Source organism: Plectrocnemia conspersa, unplaced genomic scaffold, assembly GCF_051122295.1.
Source record: "Plectrocnemia conspersa isolate PC_06_02 unplaced genomic scaffold, ASM5112229v1 ptg000013l, whole genome shotgun sequence".
In the NCBI taxonomy this organism is placed as follows: Eukaryota; Metazoa; Arthropoda; class Insecta; order Trichoptera; family Polycentropodidae; genus Plectrocnemia; species Plectrocnemia conspersa.
In genome coordinates this window covers 24,036,474-24,054,797 of record NW_028277177.1, presented here as the reverse complement: position 1 = coordinate 24,054,797, position 18,324 = coordinate 24,036,474, and the positions used below count along the sequence as shown (strand labels likewise).

The 18,324-nt window shown below is 27.7% G+C and overlaps 2 protein-coding genes across 3 annotated transcripts in view; one reads left to right on the top strand and one right to left on the bottom strand.

The window, feature by feature from the left end:
* LOC148227652 (uncharacterized) overlaps positions 1–18,324 on the bottom strand; it is a 244,001-nt gene that overhangs the window by 75,254 nt on the left and 150,423 nt on the right. The window lies entirely within an intron of this gene.
* LOC148227654 (C-type mannose receptor 2-like) lies at positions 905–18,261 on the top strand. Its single transcript, XM_088201864.1, has 21 exons — positions 905–1,024; positions 1,110–1,328; positions 1,412–1,609; positions 1,882–2,133; positions 2,209–2,505; positions 4,934–5,152; positions 5,216–5,413; positions 5,504–5,755; positions 5,827–6,117; positions 8,532–8,750; positions 8,837–9,034; positions 9,422–9,673; positions 9,741–10,043; positions 14,310–14,528; positions 14,592–14,789; positions 14,872–15,123; positions 15,195–15,488; positions 16,875–17,093; positions 17,158–17,355; positions 17,580–17,831; positions 17,902–18,261. The coding sequence occupies exons 1-21, from the start codon at positions 967–969 to the stop codon at positions 18,192–18,194; spliced, it is 4,881 nt and encodes a 1,626-aa protein (XP_088057990.1). The 5' UTR covers positions 905–966; the 3' UTR covers positions 18,195–18,261.

Sequence of the window (18,324 nt, the reverse complement as noted above, 5' to 3'; positions counted from 1 at the left end):
TACTTTAAAAATAATACACCACAGTAATAAGTGTATAATTTTATTTTTTATACGATTATATAAAATCATATAATCTTAGGAATCCGTAAATACTTTAACTAAATTTAAATATAAGTATAAACATAAAATTCTTAAACACGACTTGTTTTAAATATAGCAATTTATAAATTTAGTAGCTCCAGATCTCCAGTTTAGTAAAAAAATAATAATTGTCTAAATTATTGAAATACTTTTTTTTATATATTTTTTATTCTATTTTGTATTTTTTACTTAAATTATTTAATGTTTTTATAACAATTAGTTATATTTTATTATTTTAATTTTCTCTTGTAAACTAAAAAATAGTTACGTAAAAATAGTTGCAGAAAATAGCAACTTGTAAATGTACAAATTTATATATATTCCTTATTAAATAAGTATGATTATAATGAATACTTCTTGCTTATAGCTACTTAGAACACGTTTTGGTTAAAGCTTATTTTTTTATATTTATCAGCAAAATTCTTAAAACGAAACAGTTGTAATTTGACCTAGGTAAGCGAAAACACTTTTGTGTATTAAATAATTCATTATTAAGAATATCATACAAGTGGCCTTGCAATTTTTATACTTTAAAAATCATGCAAGATTTATTTTACATATGATGTTAAACTAAATTTATTGAACAGAATGCATCTTTGAATGTCTAATATATTATATTTTTGCTGGTTTAAGTCTAATAAATATGACAATTAATAAATAATTTTAGCAGAGCCAAATTTGTTTTCACAAAAAAAAAGTTGAATAACAATATTTAGTAAAATAAATAAATCAATAATTATCATGTGCCAGTAACGCCGGGTTTTTATGGTAGTAAAGAGGTTAAATTTTCTGTGTATATAATGAACAATCAGCAAGATATTTTAGTAGTTTCTTGGCTTTAAAAGCGTAAGGTGTGAAGTATTATTTTAATATAAAATAATTGTCATGAATTTTAAGTATGGTATATTTTTATTTTCAATGTTCTATGTAAATAATATTATTGGTAAGTTCTAATTCATATTTATTTTATATTATAATTGTTTAAATTCCTATTTTATAAATACATACATATGTAACTGATTGTTCAGCTTACACCTATCATTCAGAAGTTGGAATGTATTACAAAGCATATAATGATAAGATAGCATGGCAGAATGCTGTAAAAATATGCGAAGCTGAAGGTGCGTATTTAGCAATGCCAAGAAATAAAGCAGAAGTTGACGTTTTGCTTAGCTTGATAACATATCCATACATAATGATAGGTTATCACAGTTTGTTTACTGTACACAAGTTAATAACTGTTAGTGGTAAGATTTATTGATATATATGTATAAAAAAATATTCAACAAATACTTTATTAACTAGTGTTAGAATTACGTTAAAATTTTAGGAGAAGATTTACAATATTACTATAATATATGGGATACTAATCAACCAGATGAGGGAGTAGGAATGTGTGGTTATATAAATAGCGCAGGAAAATTACACGATGGAAAATGTCAACAAAACTATCCATTTATTTGTGAAAAACAAACTTCTTCAAGAAAAAAACCCACAAGCGATCCGAATTGTCAAATAAATGACTCAGGTATTCAAAGTAGAATATATCAAAAATAATAACTAATAGTAGTTAAAAAAAGAAATAATGTGTCAAAAAAATATTTGTAGGAATGTGGATATGTGAGAATGTGATCGTGTGGATATTTGGTGGGTGTGAATAGTATAAATATGTACGAAAGTCTTACAATATTTTATATTGTAACATTGTGAAGAATTAGTCAATAGTTTAAATATATTTTATAGTGATAATCTACATAATATATATATATATACAATTAATAATATTTTATAATAATTTAGAATATAGGTATGCACCTGGAATAGAAAAATGCTATAAATTTCACATGAACCCAGAAACTTTCATTGCTGCTGAAAAAATGTGCAAAGGCGAAGGAGGACATTTGGCTATCATTAGAAATAAAGAAGAAGAAACATTCTTGTCTAAAATGTTCAAAGAGCCAAAGTATAGTGGTACTAATTCTAGATGGCCGAATTACGCATATATAGGGGTACACGAGAAATTATATCTAGGTACATTCAAGACAGTACTTAGTAAGTATTTTATTATTCTATATTATATATATTTAGTTTAATTCAATTTTAATATTTAAATACATACTTCTTTAGATGAACTCTTTAGCGACGTGAAATACTCACATTGGGATCCGAAAAATGTCAGAGTAGCCACGGAAAATTGCATTTCAATGAGTAAGGAAGGTATGCTAGAAGATTACCCGTGTGAAATTCCTGGGTTTTTTATATGCGAACAGCCGTCAGTCAAAGCCTTAAAGATATCAAAGCACCGAATACAAATGTCAAATTATGGGGACTTTAACCAAAATCGTGAAAATATGAACCTAAACGTGGACTTAAATATAAAACATGAATGTGTGGAAGGAATTATCGATGTACGCAGTACGACTTAAAACTTTTTAAATCAGTTAAAATAAATTATTCTAAATGGTAATTTGTTTTTATGCTTCCTGGTATTCCTCTTAAGTGACATAGTTATTATAATTCACATTATCCCTATGCATTATGCAGTTAATAGTAAAAAGTATAAAATTATATTAAAAGAGCATTGACATTAACATAGTCTAATAATTATTTTCAGAAAAATAGTTTGATTTTTCATACGTGAAAAAAAAACAAGACAAATCACACAGTTTTTAATATAAAATTACTCAGTTTAATATTAACAAAATAATTATTTAAATAATTTTGTTTTTATTACTGTGGTCATTTATATATTTGCAAAATATTTAATGTACAGAACCTAATAAATAAATGGTAATACTTTTTTGCATGATAATCACTAAGCATTAAAGATTTTTATAAAATTTATTCAAACAATTATATTGTTTATAATAAGTGTAGTTGAAATATTTATTTTATAAGTGTAGTTGAAATATTTATTTTATTTAATATAAATATATAAATAAAAAATATACGGAACACCTATATTAAAATCGATGTTTTACCAATAAGTTTGACATATAAAAAGCAGTGAATCATATCCCAGTGTTTCGAAAGTAAATTTATTTAAGATATTTTTGTTGTGCGAACTTTAAAAATAAGAAAACGACAAGACAGTTAAAAATATTATTACAGATTAAAACTTGAAAATACACGATTGCAAATAAAAAAAAACACGAGAAACACAAACTCAAAGCCAAAATCCTAAGTTCAACATACAATGAAAGGATTGTATAAGCAAGTCATAATCGTTCAAGAAAAAACACATTTTGTTAAATTGGGACGAATGGATCCTTCGAACGCTGATACGGAATGATAACCTCACGTAGATCATAACATTAAATATACAAACAAAATATTTATAACAAAGACTTTGTATTAAAATTAAAAACAAACACACCTGACATAAATATCAGGACGACATATATTGTACTACTATATATTTATAAATATAACAAATTTGAAAAAATACTATTTAATATAAATATATTCAAATAATTAATACGATAGAACGGCTTAAAAAATAATATTAATATCTTCAAAGATAAAATTAAAATATATAATAGTATATATACATATGTATGTATATACAAAAAGTAAATACTTGTGCTTATTTAAGACCCATTACAATATAAGTCTATGTATATAGTACAAAAAAATCAAAAGGTTTTCACACAGATCAGATTTTAAAGATATTTTTTCCAAAATACTTTGAATAAAATTCGTTAATAATAAATATAGATAGTATTTGTAATAAATCATATAGTTTTATCTAAAAATATATGAATTGTATTATCTGTAGAGTAGGAAATGCATATTGTGCGAAAATTAATTGTACAACATAGTGACATTGTATTCTTTATATGATAAAAATAACAGGGAGCAAATCCAAATATTGTAGAATTTTTAGTGGATGAGTTTTCTTAATTGAAATGAAATCTGTAGTCCGCGTGAAATAAATTACCCATATTAGTTACTAAGCTATTCTAGATCTAAAGTATAGCGATGATTGACGGATATTACGTACAAAGGTTTTAACATCTAAGTGCAGTTTAATTAAAATGATTTTTGATTTTCGAGAAATGTTAAAAATGTATTTAAATAAATTAAATAGCATATATTGAAGATATTGACAAAATACAGGAGCCCAAAATTTTTTCATAATTAAATTGGCATTGTATTATATTATTTACGTTCATTATAACAAATCAGCATCCTAAACGTGTTCTCTTTAACGATCATCAATTTCTCTGTTCGAATGTCGATTTAAAAAAATATTATGCAGTATATAAATAAATCTTCAATATATTTAATATGCACTAATAAAATTATTATTATATTTTTTTATATAATAATTTCTATTTATTTATGTATCGCGAATAAATACATTAATAAACAAAAAATATAATTTGATTGCATATATTTTCAAAAAGCAAAATAAACATATAAGTTTAATTACAAATAATCTGAAATAAGAATTATAAAACTTTGTACTTTTGACATTAATTACAGGAAAATACTGTTTCGGACCATAAAGTCAGATACGCTTTTCACAAATAAAGATATATAATATATTTAATTTAATATATTTTTATAACACTAATATAATATTTTTTTATAACAATGCAAAGGTCAAATCTGCCTTATTTATATATTGCAAAATCACAGAGATTTTCCAGTAATTTCTTGACTTTTGGTGGGTGAAGTGAATCTATTTTATTGATTTATTTATATCAACTATCCATTATGAATTTAAAGTATGTAATTATTATATTCACGACGTTTTTTATAAATAATATCAACGGTAACTATTTTTTGTATGTCTATTTATATTTGTTTGAATTATTTTGCTCTGAAAATGTATTTGATTGTTTAGCTTACACCTATTATTCAGAAGTTGGAATGTATTACAAAGGACACAATGAAAAGGTTGAATGGTATGATGCTGTTAAAATATGCGAATCTGAAGGTGCTTCTTTAGCAATGCCAAGAAATAAAGCAGAAGTGGATATCTTGCTTAGTATAATTAAAAGTCAGTTTATGTATCTTGGATTTCATTGTATGTTTAATTTAAACAAGTTCATAACAATTCATGGTAAGATTTTAAGATAATTTTATTATTTGAACTTTATTAATACTCACTAATTATCACTTTTAGGTGAAGATTTACAATATTACTATAATATTTGGGACATCAACCAACCAAATGAAGGAGTAGGAAGGTGTGGATTTTTAAGTTCCGTAGGAAAATTGCACGACGGAGTATGTAAGCTGAACAATTCATTCGTTTGTGAAAGACAATCGTTGTCGAGAAAAAAAGCAGTCAGTGATCCAAATTGTCCTATAAATGATACAGGTATTTATAATTTGTAAAATAAAAATTAATGTATTTGATATATTATATTATAATACATTTTGAAGTATGCTAATTCAAAAAAAAAATTAGAATACAGATACGCTCCAGGAATAGAAAAATGCTATAAATTTCACATGAACCAAGAAACTTTTATTACTGCTGAAAAAATATGCAAAAGCGAAGGAGGGCATTTAACTATTATTAGAAATTTAGAACAAGAAAAATTCTTATCTAGAATGTTCAAAGAGCCAAAGTATAGTGGTTTTCAATCTAATATTTCAATTTTCGCATATGTCGGAGTACACGAAAAGTTTGAAATAGGGACTTATAGGACTGTACTCAGTAATTTTGTAACTTATTATGTACTGTAGTTAACATAATTTATTGTACTAATTTTCTGATTAAATTTTTAGATGAACTATTCACCGATATAAATTATGCTAATTGGGATCCAAAAACGACTAGGGTAGTCACGCAACATTGCATTTCTATAAATAAAGAAGGTTTGCTAAACGATTATTCTTGTGAAGCTCCTGGAATTTTTATATGTGAACAGCCATCTATCAAACCTACGACCACAAAGTCTGGAATGAAGATGACATTGACAGAGAATCTTAGGCCGAGTCGTGAAAATATTAATTTGAACATGGTAGTAAAGATTAAACATGATAGTGTGGAATCTAACATTGAATTATGTAATTACAGTTAAAATTTTATAAGTATTGTGTTAAGAATTTTAATACTTATAACTTATACTCTTGTAAAAAGTAACATAAATTTAATTTTAGCTATAAATGTTTATGTACATATTATAGAATACATAAATACATATTATTACATGAATACGTAAATACTGCATCATATTTTTTTGAATTGCCATCCTACGTTGATAACACTACTTCAGTTGATTACTTACAATAAGCATTATTATATTTTTTGCTTTAACTTTCAATTAATATAGTAATCATTGTTTTTGTAGTGCAAAGTCATGAAGATATCTTTTTCATCAAATAAAATGTACAGTTTCAGAAAGAATTTTTTTTTGGTACTATCGATATTTCATTTTGTAATATCGGTAGTACCGAAGGTCGACTTTTGCCACAATACCAATATTGCAATCCCTAACAATAATGTGCGCGTGGTAGAATGTGTCGTCTAGCATACAAAGATATTACGTACAAATGTTTTAACATCTATGTACAGTTTATTAAAAATGATTTTTGATTTTCGAGAAATAGCAATAATGTATAATATTTAAATAAATTAAATAGCAGATATTGCAGATATTGACAAATAATGATGTACATTGTAATATATACTTAATGAACAGAAAAATGTAGGTTTGAGTATTAGGCGGCGAAGTAAAATTGACAAGGTCTGTCAAGTGGTCATCGGTTCGAGAGTCATCGCTGTGGTCGTCGATGATTAGATTGGTGATAAGTAATTACTATTCGTAAAATGATTGCTAGTGATTTGTAATGAAACAAAGTGTTATATATTTTATAATGGTCTTTCAAGCGTTGGACAAATATAATATATAACTAATTTAGAGTCAATCACATTAGGGGATAACTTCACCTCCAAAGTCAGTCCCACTAGGTGACCGTCTGATATTTTCAAGTTAGATTCTTGCTAGTACATAGCCGATTAAATGTGCATTCTATGTAAAGCAAGTATTTTTTATTTAGACTAGTTTTACAGATTATGCAGAAAAGGTTTAAGAAATATTTTTTGATAATTGTGCCAAATTTAAGACCTTAGGAATTGTGCGTGGCTATTTTTAGTTTTAGGTATTCTACCGATTACAAATCTTCCGCTAAACCAAACCATTGTCGTTTTGAATACTTTTATAAGAATTATTGAAACCCCAAATTTTTCAGGCAAATGTGTGGTAACGGGTTGACAAAGAGACACAGATTATACAGATCATGTGCTATTCTTGATACTAGTGTGTTTTTTTTAAATGCATTCTAAATTAAAAATTAAGAAAATATAAAGCAAAAATTGTAATTTAAGAAATTTAATAATTTCTCTAGAATTTTGTTGAGAATATTGTTTTAATTCATATTGTGAAATATTTGACGACTACAGTGTTTTTTAAACCTTTGAGCCAGAAAGACTTGGTCCGTGCCAGATGCTTTAAAATCTGCATGATTTCTTGGAAGCTTTTTAATAATTATTCGATGTTTAAAAATGTTTAAAAAAATGTTTTCTTTACTACCGTACCATTAATATGCTAGGGTTATTATAATATTTATAAGGAAATAAAAAAAAATGAAGCCTTCCACAGAAATAGTCCATAAAATTTGCTTGTTGGGGATTTTTAATCTGATTTTTTTGTGAGCTCTAAAGATTTTTAGTCTTTATCTCGTACGAAATATAAAGTATATGAACTAGCAACAGATGTAATTGACATTTATTTTTACGATTCATGTATAAATAGAGGGAATAAATACAAAATTTCTTCGCAATTAAATTGGCTTTGTAAGCAATCAAAATATATTGATCCGTTCGGGTCTTTTCATCATCCTAAGTGTATTCTTCCTAACGATTATCCATTTCTCATATAAATAAACATTCAATACATTGAATATGCACTAATAAATTATTAATAAATTATTTTTGAAGATTAATTTACATTTGTAATAATATATAATATCATTTGATTGCATATATTTTTAAAATGCAAAATAAATAGATAAGTTTAACTACAAATAATCTGTAATGTGATTGTGGAATTATATAAATTTGTGTTTTTACCATTCATTATATAAAAATACAATTTTGGACAACAGAGTCATAAATCAATGATAATCAGTAACGCCTTGTACAAGTAACGACAAGCTAATATGGTATATTTTAATATTAATGAAAAGGTCAAATCTGCCTTATATATAATGAAGAATCACAAAGATTCCCCAGTTATTTCTTGACTTCTGTTTGGTGAAGTTAATCTATTCTATCGATTTATTTATATAAAACATCTATAATGAATTTGAAGTATATAATTATTATATTTACGACGTTTTTTATAAATAATATCAAAGGCAAATATTTTTTTATATTTATTTATATTTGTATAAATTATTTCGTTCTAAATATGTATTTTATTGTTTAGCTTACACCTATTATTCAGATGTTGGAATGTTTTATAAAGCATATAATGACAAGACTGCATGGTACGATGCTGTAAAAATATGCGAAGCTGAAGGTGCCTCTTTGGCAATGCCGAGAAATAGAGCAGAAGTAGATGTTCTGCTTAGTTTGATTGCAAATCAGTATATAATGATAGGGTTTCATAGTCTGTTTAATGTACACAAGTTTACAACTATTAATGGTAATATTTTATTTATATAATATATGTATATAAATATTTAAAAATGTAATTAGATACTTGATTATGATACATTCTTTGAATTAAAGGTGAAGATTTACAATATTACTATAATATATGGGATGCTAAGCAGCCTGATGATGGAGTAGGACATTGTGGATATATAAGTAGCGCAGGAAAATTACACGATGGGAAATGTAAACAAAACTATCCATTTATTTGTGAAAAACCCACATCTTCGAGAAAAATACCCACAAGTGATCCAAATTGTCAAGTTAATGATTCAGGTAATAAGATAAAAAAAATTTAAAATACAAAATTATATTTAATTTACAATAGTTAGTATTCTATTTTGCTTGAAACAGGCAAAGAAATATTAGCATAAAAGTGGTAAATAAAATAATTTGTGTTCCATAAATTACATGAATATGTTAGCAAATCAAACGACGCATCGTACAGTTTTAGAATACATAAAAACATTGTTAGTAAAGAATAAAATAAAAAGAAAAGATTACATTGAACGTTGTCGTTTATACTGATTTCTCGGCAAAATAAATGATTTTGGCTATTAGTAATAAAATCACATTATTAAAAAAATATTTATACTATTTTAGTAGAAAGTTTTGGTATATGCTTCAAAATTAATGTATTAATAACTGTATTTTTAAATTAAGAATACAGATACGCTTCTGGATTAGAAAAATGCTATAAAATCCACATGAACCCAGAAACTTTTCTTGTTGCTGAAAAAATGTGCAGAGGCGAAGGAGGACATTTAGCGATCATTAGAAATTTACAAGAAGAAACATTTTTGTCTAAAATGTTTAAAGAGCCAAAATATAGCGGTAATAATGCTAGATGGCCAAATAACGCATATATTGGAGTTCACGAAAAATTAGAGTTAGGTACATTCAAGACAGTATTGAGTAAGTTTTTAAATAATTAGTGTAATAGTTTAATTACATTTTTATAATTATCAATAAATATTTTTAGATGAACCCTTCAGCGAGCTTAAGTACGCTCACTGGGATCCAAGACAGCCTAGGGTAGCTACAGAACATTGCATTTCAATGAATAAAGGTGGTATGCTAGATGATTATCCATGTGAAATTCCGGGATTTTTTATATGTGAACAGCCATCAATACACGCCACGACGACTAATTTGAAGCCTGGAACGCAGTATTCGTGTACTGAAGACTCGAATACAAATCGTGAACCTAATAATCTAAAATTGGTAATCAATTGTAAGCAAGATCCAGTGGAGGAAGAAAATATAGATGTACGCATCTCAATTTAAAAGTTTATTAATAAATTTGTTTTAATTTATTTTGTTAAAATATTATTTTTACAATTTCGCTTAAGTTTGTATTATTCGCAACATCCTTTTTTATATTGCAGTGAAGAGTAAAAGGATGCTGCGAATAATAATAACTATAATATGTTACTCCACAAAAAACATCATCTTAGGTTAATTTTTTATACGGTTTGATAAAAACTTGTGAGAATTAATTAACTTGGACACTTTTAACATACTAAAAAGTACAAGTTTAAACGTCCAAAAATTTAATAATAAGTAAAATATGAATGAGAATTATTAAAATATTTATTATATGTGCAGAGCCTAATAACCTATCAATTAATCTTCTTCTAATAAAACAATAATACAAACCTAGTATATAAGAATATTATATACATATTAAAAACAAATATTAACACAGTAACTATTGTAATAATACTTGTGTAAATATATAATGTAAAAAGAAGAAATAACTATGTGCACTTGAAAAAAATACTAAACCTGCATAAGAGCTATGCTTATTAAAAAGCCATTATAAGATAAATTTAACATGTACTTTACTTATGAAATTTAAATAATATTTTGTATAAGCTTTGCAAAAAATAAAAATAGGTAGTATTTTATTTCGTGACTGAAAATTCTAAAATAAATTTGATCTATCATTAGAGAGTGGTTTGAATTATTATTATACTAGATTTAGGGTCGGCAAACTGCGGTCTGCGGTCTAAAACCGGCCCGATGTCTATTTTATTTTGGCTTGCGAGCTAATACTAGGTTTTTCATTTCAAACAGATCTAAATTAAAATTTTAAAATATGCGCTAAAACGAAATAGCAAAAGAACCAGATTATATGTTCAAAGCCATTTTAAATACGTCTTGATATTATACTATTTTACTTTTAATACTAAGAAACTATACTTCTTATTTGATATTATTATTTTGTAATATTTCATATTGTCAAACTGTGCATTTATAGCGTTTGAATACTGATATGACTGAGTTTGACGGAAGTGAAAACGGAAGTGGTTTATACGAAGTTTACAATGACTGATTGTAAACATTAGAGTAATGGCAAAAAACTAATTAAGTAATATAAAGATTTTTTAGAGACACATTTATTTATAGTGAATTATACTTAGTTTAAGATATTTTTTATAATCAATTATTATTTTGTTTTTCAGATTGGTTAAAGCAAAGTTAAATTATTTAGTATTTATTACCACTGAAACCAATTCAATTTAAGATATATGAGATTTATTGTTTGAAAGATGAACATTATATAAATACTAAAAATACGTAAATTTATATTGGCTAATATTTTGTATTTTTTAGTATAGCTGTATTTTCAAGTGTATTTGTATACTTTAATAAACTGTAAAGTTTAATCATTTCTGAATGCTTTTTCACAAATGGATATATATTTTTAATAATGACAATATAATTTAATTAATAGGCGTTGGTGAAATTGTGGCGACCACTCGTTTAGGTACATTTGAAGGGCAATTGTCTCATTGTTAATGACCGTGACCAAAAACGTTCATTCATTAACAATGAGACAAACATCATGGCACAAGAGGTATTTCTTTTGACCACACACAACACGGGTAGTTAAGAGAATCCCTTTTGTGACAAAACGGTACGGACGCAATCAATCACCACAATGCAAATCCTTTCCGAAGAATTCGAAAGTCTGGAGCCAAACAAAAAACTGACTTTCGAAAACGCAACATCCGATTTCTCGAATTCTAAGAAGACACTACAGCGATTGGTTAGGAGATCGATGCACAATTGTGATTGGCCAGCTAGAGTGCATCCCCCTAAAGGATATAAGCCCGGACTCCGACGAGGAGAGGGCAGACGGTCAAGAGACAGCCCAAGGCAGACGATCCGCGATACGAGACGGCTGAGGCACGAGACAAGAGACGTCATTAGCAGAGCCAAGCGTCGCAGACGACCAGAGAGCCAAGATTTACCAGCAGCCATCCGGAGGAACCAGCCACGTGCCCTCACCGATAGACCCGCAGATCACTCCTGACACTCGCCGCACGCAGCCACAGAGCCCTCATCACCTGCACACCTTCATCGCAAGACACGTCACGCCGTAATCGTCCATGGTCAACATTGTAATTATAACTTAATAAACAATCTAATAGGATTCACCGGAGAGTCTCATTGGCCGCAAGGTCAACCACCCCTAGGGCTACGCCCCCTTAAAAAAATATTTGTTGTTCTAAAATGTCTATAAAACTCAATTTGACAGTTGCGAAACTTGTTTTTTAATTTCTGAACTTTCATTAAACCAAATTGGGGTTGGTTAATATACAGAGGGTAGATTTTGGTTTAAACAGCAAATGAACATTTAGAATTTGCAAATTAAGTTTCAATAATATTTTAGAGTTAAATTATATTTTCTCTAGTAAAAAATATATTGAAAATGTAAATGTATTTGTTTTATTTGATTTAACTAAAATAGTTAGTGAAATTATATTTGTACAAGTAAACATGTAAATAACATATATAAATAGACAGCTAATAAATTAACGTTCGTAACACCTATATACGATACATTGGTAGTATTTTAGCCGGTATAATACAATACCCTAATGTTTTTTGCTAGTAGGGACTACAACAAAGAATACTATAAAGTTGCCCTATTAATATTTACCGCTTTTTGAATTATAAAAGTTATGCAAAAACGATTATAATTTGATATTTAGTAGAAAATTAAAAATAGTCTGTTTCCACTCTGAATTATCGCATTGGTCAAACTATCGCGAAAAGAAAGAGTGAAAATTCTCTACTAGTTTCAAAAGTACGTACTAATTTCACTAATCAGCACTTGACACTTTTATCACTTGCTTGTTTTGACATGAAATAAATAAGATTGTAACCAAATTACCACTAACAAAGTTATGCTGAATATCGACAGGGACAATTAATGGAAGACAGCTGCTTTTTGCTTTTTTAAAAATCCAATTTTTATACATCAATTAGATCTATGTTATTGGAAGACTACATATAAATGTATTTACTGATAATTGCACAAATTTTCCTCGAAAAATATTTTTGATCTATAAAAATTACCGCCCGCATTGCAAAGCTCACACAGTGGTGAATCCGACGTGATGGAAGCACGCAAATAATTTAGTCTGACGCGCCTGAATCTTAACAGATATTTTGAGATGCAAGAGAAAAAGTAGGCGAAGCCTTTCGACACAGATCTGACAAGCTAAGGGCGAAATTTGAAAAGCTTTTATTATACAAGGAATCATCGTTAGTCAAGTGAATCTTGTGAAATTTGAACTTTCCGTCAGAGGCAGCATTAGTTTTTTTGCATACGAGGCGAATTATTTTTGGATTTTGTTACAGTATTTGATAACGTTTCAATGAAAGATAAATGGATTCGAGAGACTGTAAAGCAGTGATGGTTAAAATCATAGACAAAGAAATACTTAAGATCGCACAAATAATAAATAAAATGCAAGAACAGAATAAACAAAGAAATAATTGCGTATCCTTCTGCAAAATGCACATTATATCTGAAAATATTGTTTTCAAACATATATATGTTTCTTTTATATTGATTGTTAGGCTAACACCTATAGCACAGATGTAAAAACATAATTCAAAACACAATAAAAGGTTTACGTAAAACGATGCTGTTGGAATTTGTGAATTTGAAGTGCTTATTTGCAATAACTCGGGCAGAAATATATGTTTTTTTTTTCAAAAAACACAACTACCTTCTAGCAATGAGCCTGTTAGGAAAATGGCGTATTTTGCACTTTTTTTAGAAAAATGAAAATAAATAGATCCACTATTGCCTAATTAATTATTTTAAGTTATAATCTCCATATCAAAGGACTCCCACATTGCAATAAAGACCTAAAATTTATATTTTGCATAGTGAAATTATTGGTCAAGTATAAAACCTAATTATTAAATTCAATAAAACTACTTGTGTGGCAAGCAAATATACGAGAAAAATTATTTTCGGGTTTAGCCCACATCCTATATGACAGATCGAATCTGTCATATAACATCATACAGTATCCTAATAATTACTCAGTTAATACTCGACTCTTGCCGAGTATAGTTAAAAATACATTATTGCTTTAATATAAAATACCAATCATGAAATTTGTTTTTAACCTCATCATGCTATTCTTAATTTTTCCGATAAACAATATAATTGGTAATTTAAACACATTTTTTTACTATAGTTAACATTTTTGAGCTTAGAATGTTTTTTATTATTGTTTAGCTTACTCGTATTATTCAGAAGTTGGAATGTATTACAAAGGACACAATGAGAAGGTTGGATGGTATGATGCTGTTAAAATATGCGAATCTGAAGGTGCTTCTTTGGCAATGCCAATAAATAAAGCGGAAGTGGATATCTTGCTTAGTATAATTATAAGTCCGTATATGTTACTTGGATTTCATTGTATGTTTAATTTATACAAGTTCATAACAATTCATGGTAAGATTTTAAGATAATTTTATTATTTGAACTTCATTAATACTCACTAATTATCACTTTTAGGTGAAGATTTACAATATTACTATAATATATGGGATACTAATCAACCAAATGAAGGAGTAGGAATGTGTGGATATTTAAATAACGTAGGAAAATTGCACGACGGACATTGTAAGCAGAACTTGCCATTCGTTTGTGAAAGACAATCGTCGTCGAGAAAAAAAGCAATCAGCGATCCAAATTGTCTAATAAATGATACAGGTATTTATAATTTGTAAAATAAAAATACATATATTTTATTATATTTATATAAGAGTGCTAATTCAAAAAAAAAATAATCTAGAATACAGATACGCTCCAGAAATAGAAAAATGCTATAAATTTCACATGAACCAGGAAACTTTTATTACTGCTGAAAAAATATGCAAAAGCGAAGGAGGGCATTTAACTATTATTAGAAATTTAGAACAAAAAAAATTCTTATCTAGAATGTTCAAAGAGCCAAAGTATAGTAGTGTTCAATCTAAAATTCCAATTTTCGCATATGTCGGAGTACACGAAAAGTTTAAAATAGGGACTTATAGGACAGTACTCAGTAATTTTGTAACTTATTATGTACTGTAGTTAACATCATTTATTGTATTAATTTTCTGATTAAATTTTTAGATGAACTATTCACCGATATAAATTATGCTAATTGGGATCCAAAAACGACTAGGGTAGTCACGCAACATTGCATTTCTATAAATAAAGAAGGTTTGCTAAACGATTATTCTTGTGAAGCTCCTGGAATTTTCATATGTGAACAACCATCCATCAAAGCTACGAAGACTGTAAAGTCTGGAATGAAAATGACATGGACTGAAGATTTTGGGCCAAGTTGTGAAAATATTAATTTGAACCTAGTAGTAAACGTGAAACATGATAGTGCGGAATCTAACATTGAATTATGCAATCACAGTTAAAATTTCATAAGTATTGAGTAAGGAATTTGTAACTGATTTAAATTATCCATAATATATTTGTATTTGAATTAAATATCGTTATTTTTGTTATTAAAAATACGTCTAGATAAATATGTGATAGCTTATCAACCAGACGGAACGGGAAGTGGCAGCTCAAAATTGTTGATAAAGTCCTCGATGCTAATGGATACAAAAAAGAGTAAAAAGAAATATAAAAAATAGATACTTATAATTACATTGGACATGTAAAGGGGATTTAAAAAAAATCGTAAGGGTCCTGGGCAGAGAAAAAATCAGAATCATTTTCCATTCAAGTGGAAAAATCGGTTCTTTCCTGCCGAATGAAAAATACTTAACTCCAAATGACTCCCAAGACATTTATAAAATATATGGTGCAGACTGTGAAAAATCCTATATGAACATAAAAACCAAAAAATTGCGCAAAGAGCCACTGAATATAAAAAAGCGTAAAAATAGGCAATGCGAATTCGGCACTAGCCGAACATACGTTTAATGATGACCACATAGATAACTTCTCTTTCATCATGACTTTGGCCAAGATTAAAAATCCTTTTCTTCGGACGGTAGGCGTTTAATATAAAAATCAACAAAGCATCTTCGTTGAACTAAATAGACAATAAAAAAGTGATTCCGAGATCTTGGCTTCCAATTCTAGCCAGGGTGAAACCAGTAAACAAAAAACCACAAATTAACACTATTTTAACGTTAACCTAATTAGTTAAAATAGAGTAAGCACAAGCAACACCTACAAATATGTTGTGAGACATTAGAGTGAAAATAAACAAAATAAGGATATTTTATTAATTTTAAACTAAATAATTTGGCAACTATGGCTACTAGTATTAGTTGTTTCATTAGATATTCATCAATGTCAAATTACGGGAAATTTCAAGAAGGAGACAAGCAAATTTGGACGATGAGGTCCTGGAAATAGTAGCAAATCCTTCTGAAACTATCCATCAGCTGGTCTAAAAAATAAGCCAGTATTATATAACAGTATACAGACACATTGGAAAGATTGGGAATGCTAGGAGACAATGTGTATAGGCCTCACACAAATTAAGCGAAAAAAACAAGCTTCTTTATCTTGTATATATATATTGTGACGCACAAAAAATGCATAGTTATCATTGGACTCTTGTCAAGTGTAGTTATTTTTTTATATAAATATCTTAATTAAAATTAACCAACATGAATTTTGCGAGTAATATTTTTCTAATATTTTCAATGTTTTTAATAAATACCATAATAGGTAAATATAATTAGGCATATTTTTGTATAATTTTTGAATTATTGCGTTGGAAATAAATGTTGCTTCATTTGCTTACAATTAAGTTTCTATAAGAATTTGTATTTTTAGCTTACACCTATTATTCAGAAGTTGGAATGTATTATAAACCACACAATGAAAAGGTTTCATGGAACGAAGCTGTTAAAATATGTGAATCTGAAGATGCTTCTTTGGCAATGCCAAGAACTAGGGATGAAGTGAATGTCTTGCTTCGTATACTTAAATATTCTTATATACTGGTAGGATATCACAGTTTGTTCACTATACATAAGTTCTCAACTATCAATGGTAAGATTTTTTAAATAAAAAAAATATATAGGAATGTGCTTATATTAAAACACATTACTTTCAGGCGACGATTTACAATATTATTATAATATATGGGACCCAAATTTAGCAAAATATGGAGTAGGAATGTGTGGATATATGACAAACTCAGGAGGAATGCACGATGCACCATGCAAGCAAAATTTCCCATTTGTTTGTGAAAAACAAACATCTTCAAGAAAAAAAGCAACGAGTGATCCAAATTGTCAAACAACTGATACAGGTACTTAAATTAATTAAAAATATAGATTCAACCAGCATATATTTTTTGTTGATTGTCATTGGCAAAAACAATTGTAAAGCAATCGTTTTTAGAACTAAAAGTGTAATTATATTTTATATAAGATTGCTAATATTTTTTATAAAAAAAAAAAATTATAATTTAAATAAATATTGATAGTGTATGTAATTAATAATATGTACTAATAGAATTATTTTAAAATTTAGAATACAGATTCGCACCAGAAATAGAAAAATGCTACAAATTTCACATGAATCCAGAAACTTTTATTACTGCTGAAAAAATATGCAAAGCCGAAGGAGGACATTTAGCTGTCATTAGAAACTTACAAGAAGAACAATTTTTGTCTAGAGTTTTTAAAGAGCCGAAGTATAGTGGTTTTCATTCTGCATTGCCACCTTACGCCTTTGTTGGAGTACATGACAAGTTTGAGAAAGGGGTTTATAGGACGGTTTTCAGTAAGTCTACAGCCTATTGAATAATGTAGGTGATACTTTAATTGTATTAATAATTATTTTAAAATTTTAGATGAATTCTTTAGTGATATTAAGTACGCTAATTGGGATCCTAAAGCGCCTAAAGCAGCCACTGCAAATTGCATTTCTATGAATAAGGAAGGGATGCTATACGATTTAGCGTGTGAAACTATGAGAATTTTCATATGTGAGCAGCCATCTATCAGAGCCAAGAATACTTCTCAAACGCAGATGACACGAACTGAGGATTTTAGGTCGAGTCGTGAAAATATTATTTTGAACGTAGTATTAAATATGAAACATGATAGTGCGGATTCTAATATCGAATTATGCAATCATAATTGAAATTTTATAAATAGCATGTGTTGAAAAAGTTTAAGTGACTAAAATTGAAATCTAAAAAAATTGATACAATTTAAAAAATTGATTCTAATTCTATCTTTTTTATACTTTATATTAACTTAAAATAATCAAA

Bases quoted from the DNA above. Each gene is read 5' to 3' on its own strand.
- LOC148227654 (XM_088201864.1), top strand. From the start codon at position 967: ATGAATTTTAAGTATGGTATATTTTTATTTTCAATGTTCTATGTAAAT. The intron at 5,153-5,215 runs GTAAGATTTTAA...TATCACTTTTAG, and splicing joins CAAGTTCATAACAATTCATG to GTGAAGATTTACAATATTAC. The intron at 5,756-5,826 runs GTAATTTTGTAA...TTAAATTTTTAG, and splicing joins GACTTATAGGACTGTACTCA to ATGAACTATTCACCGATATA.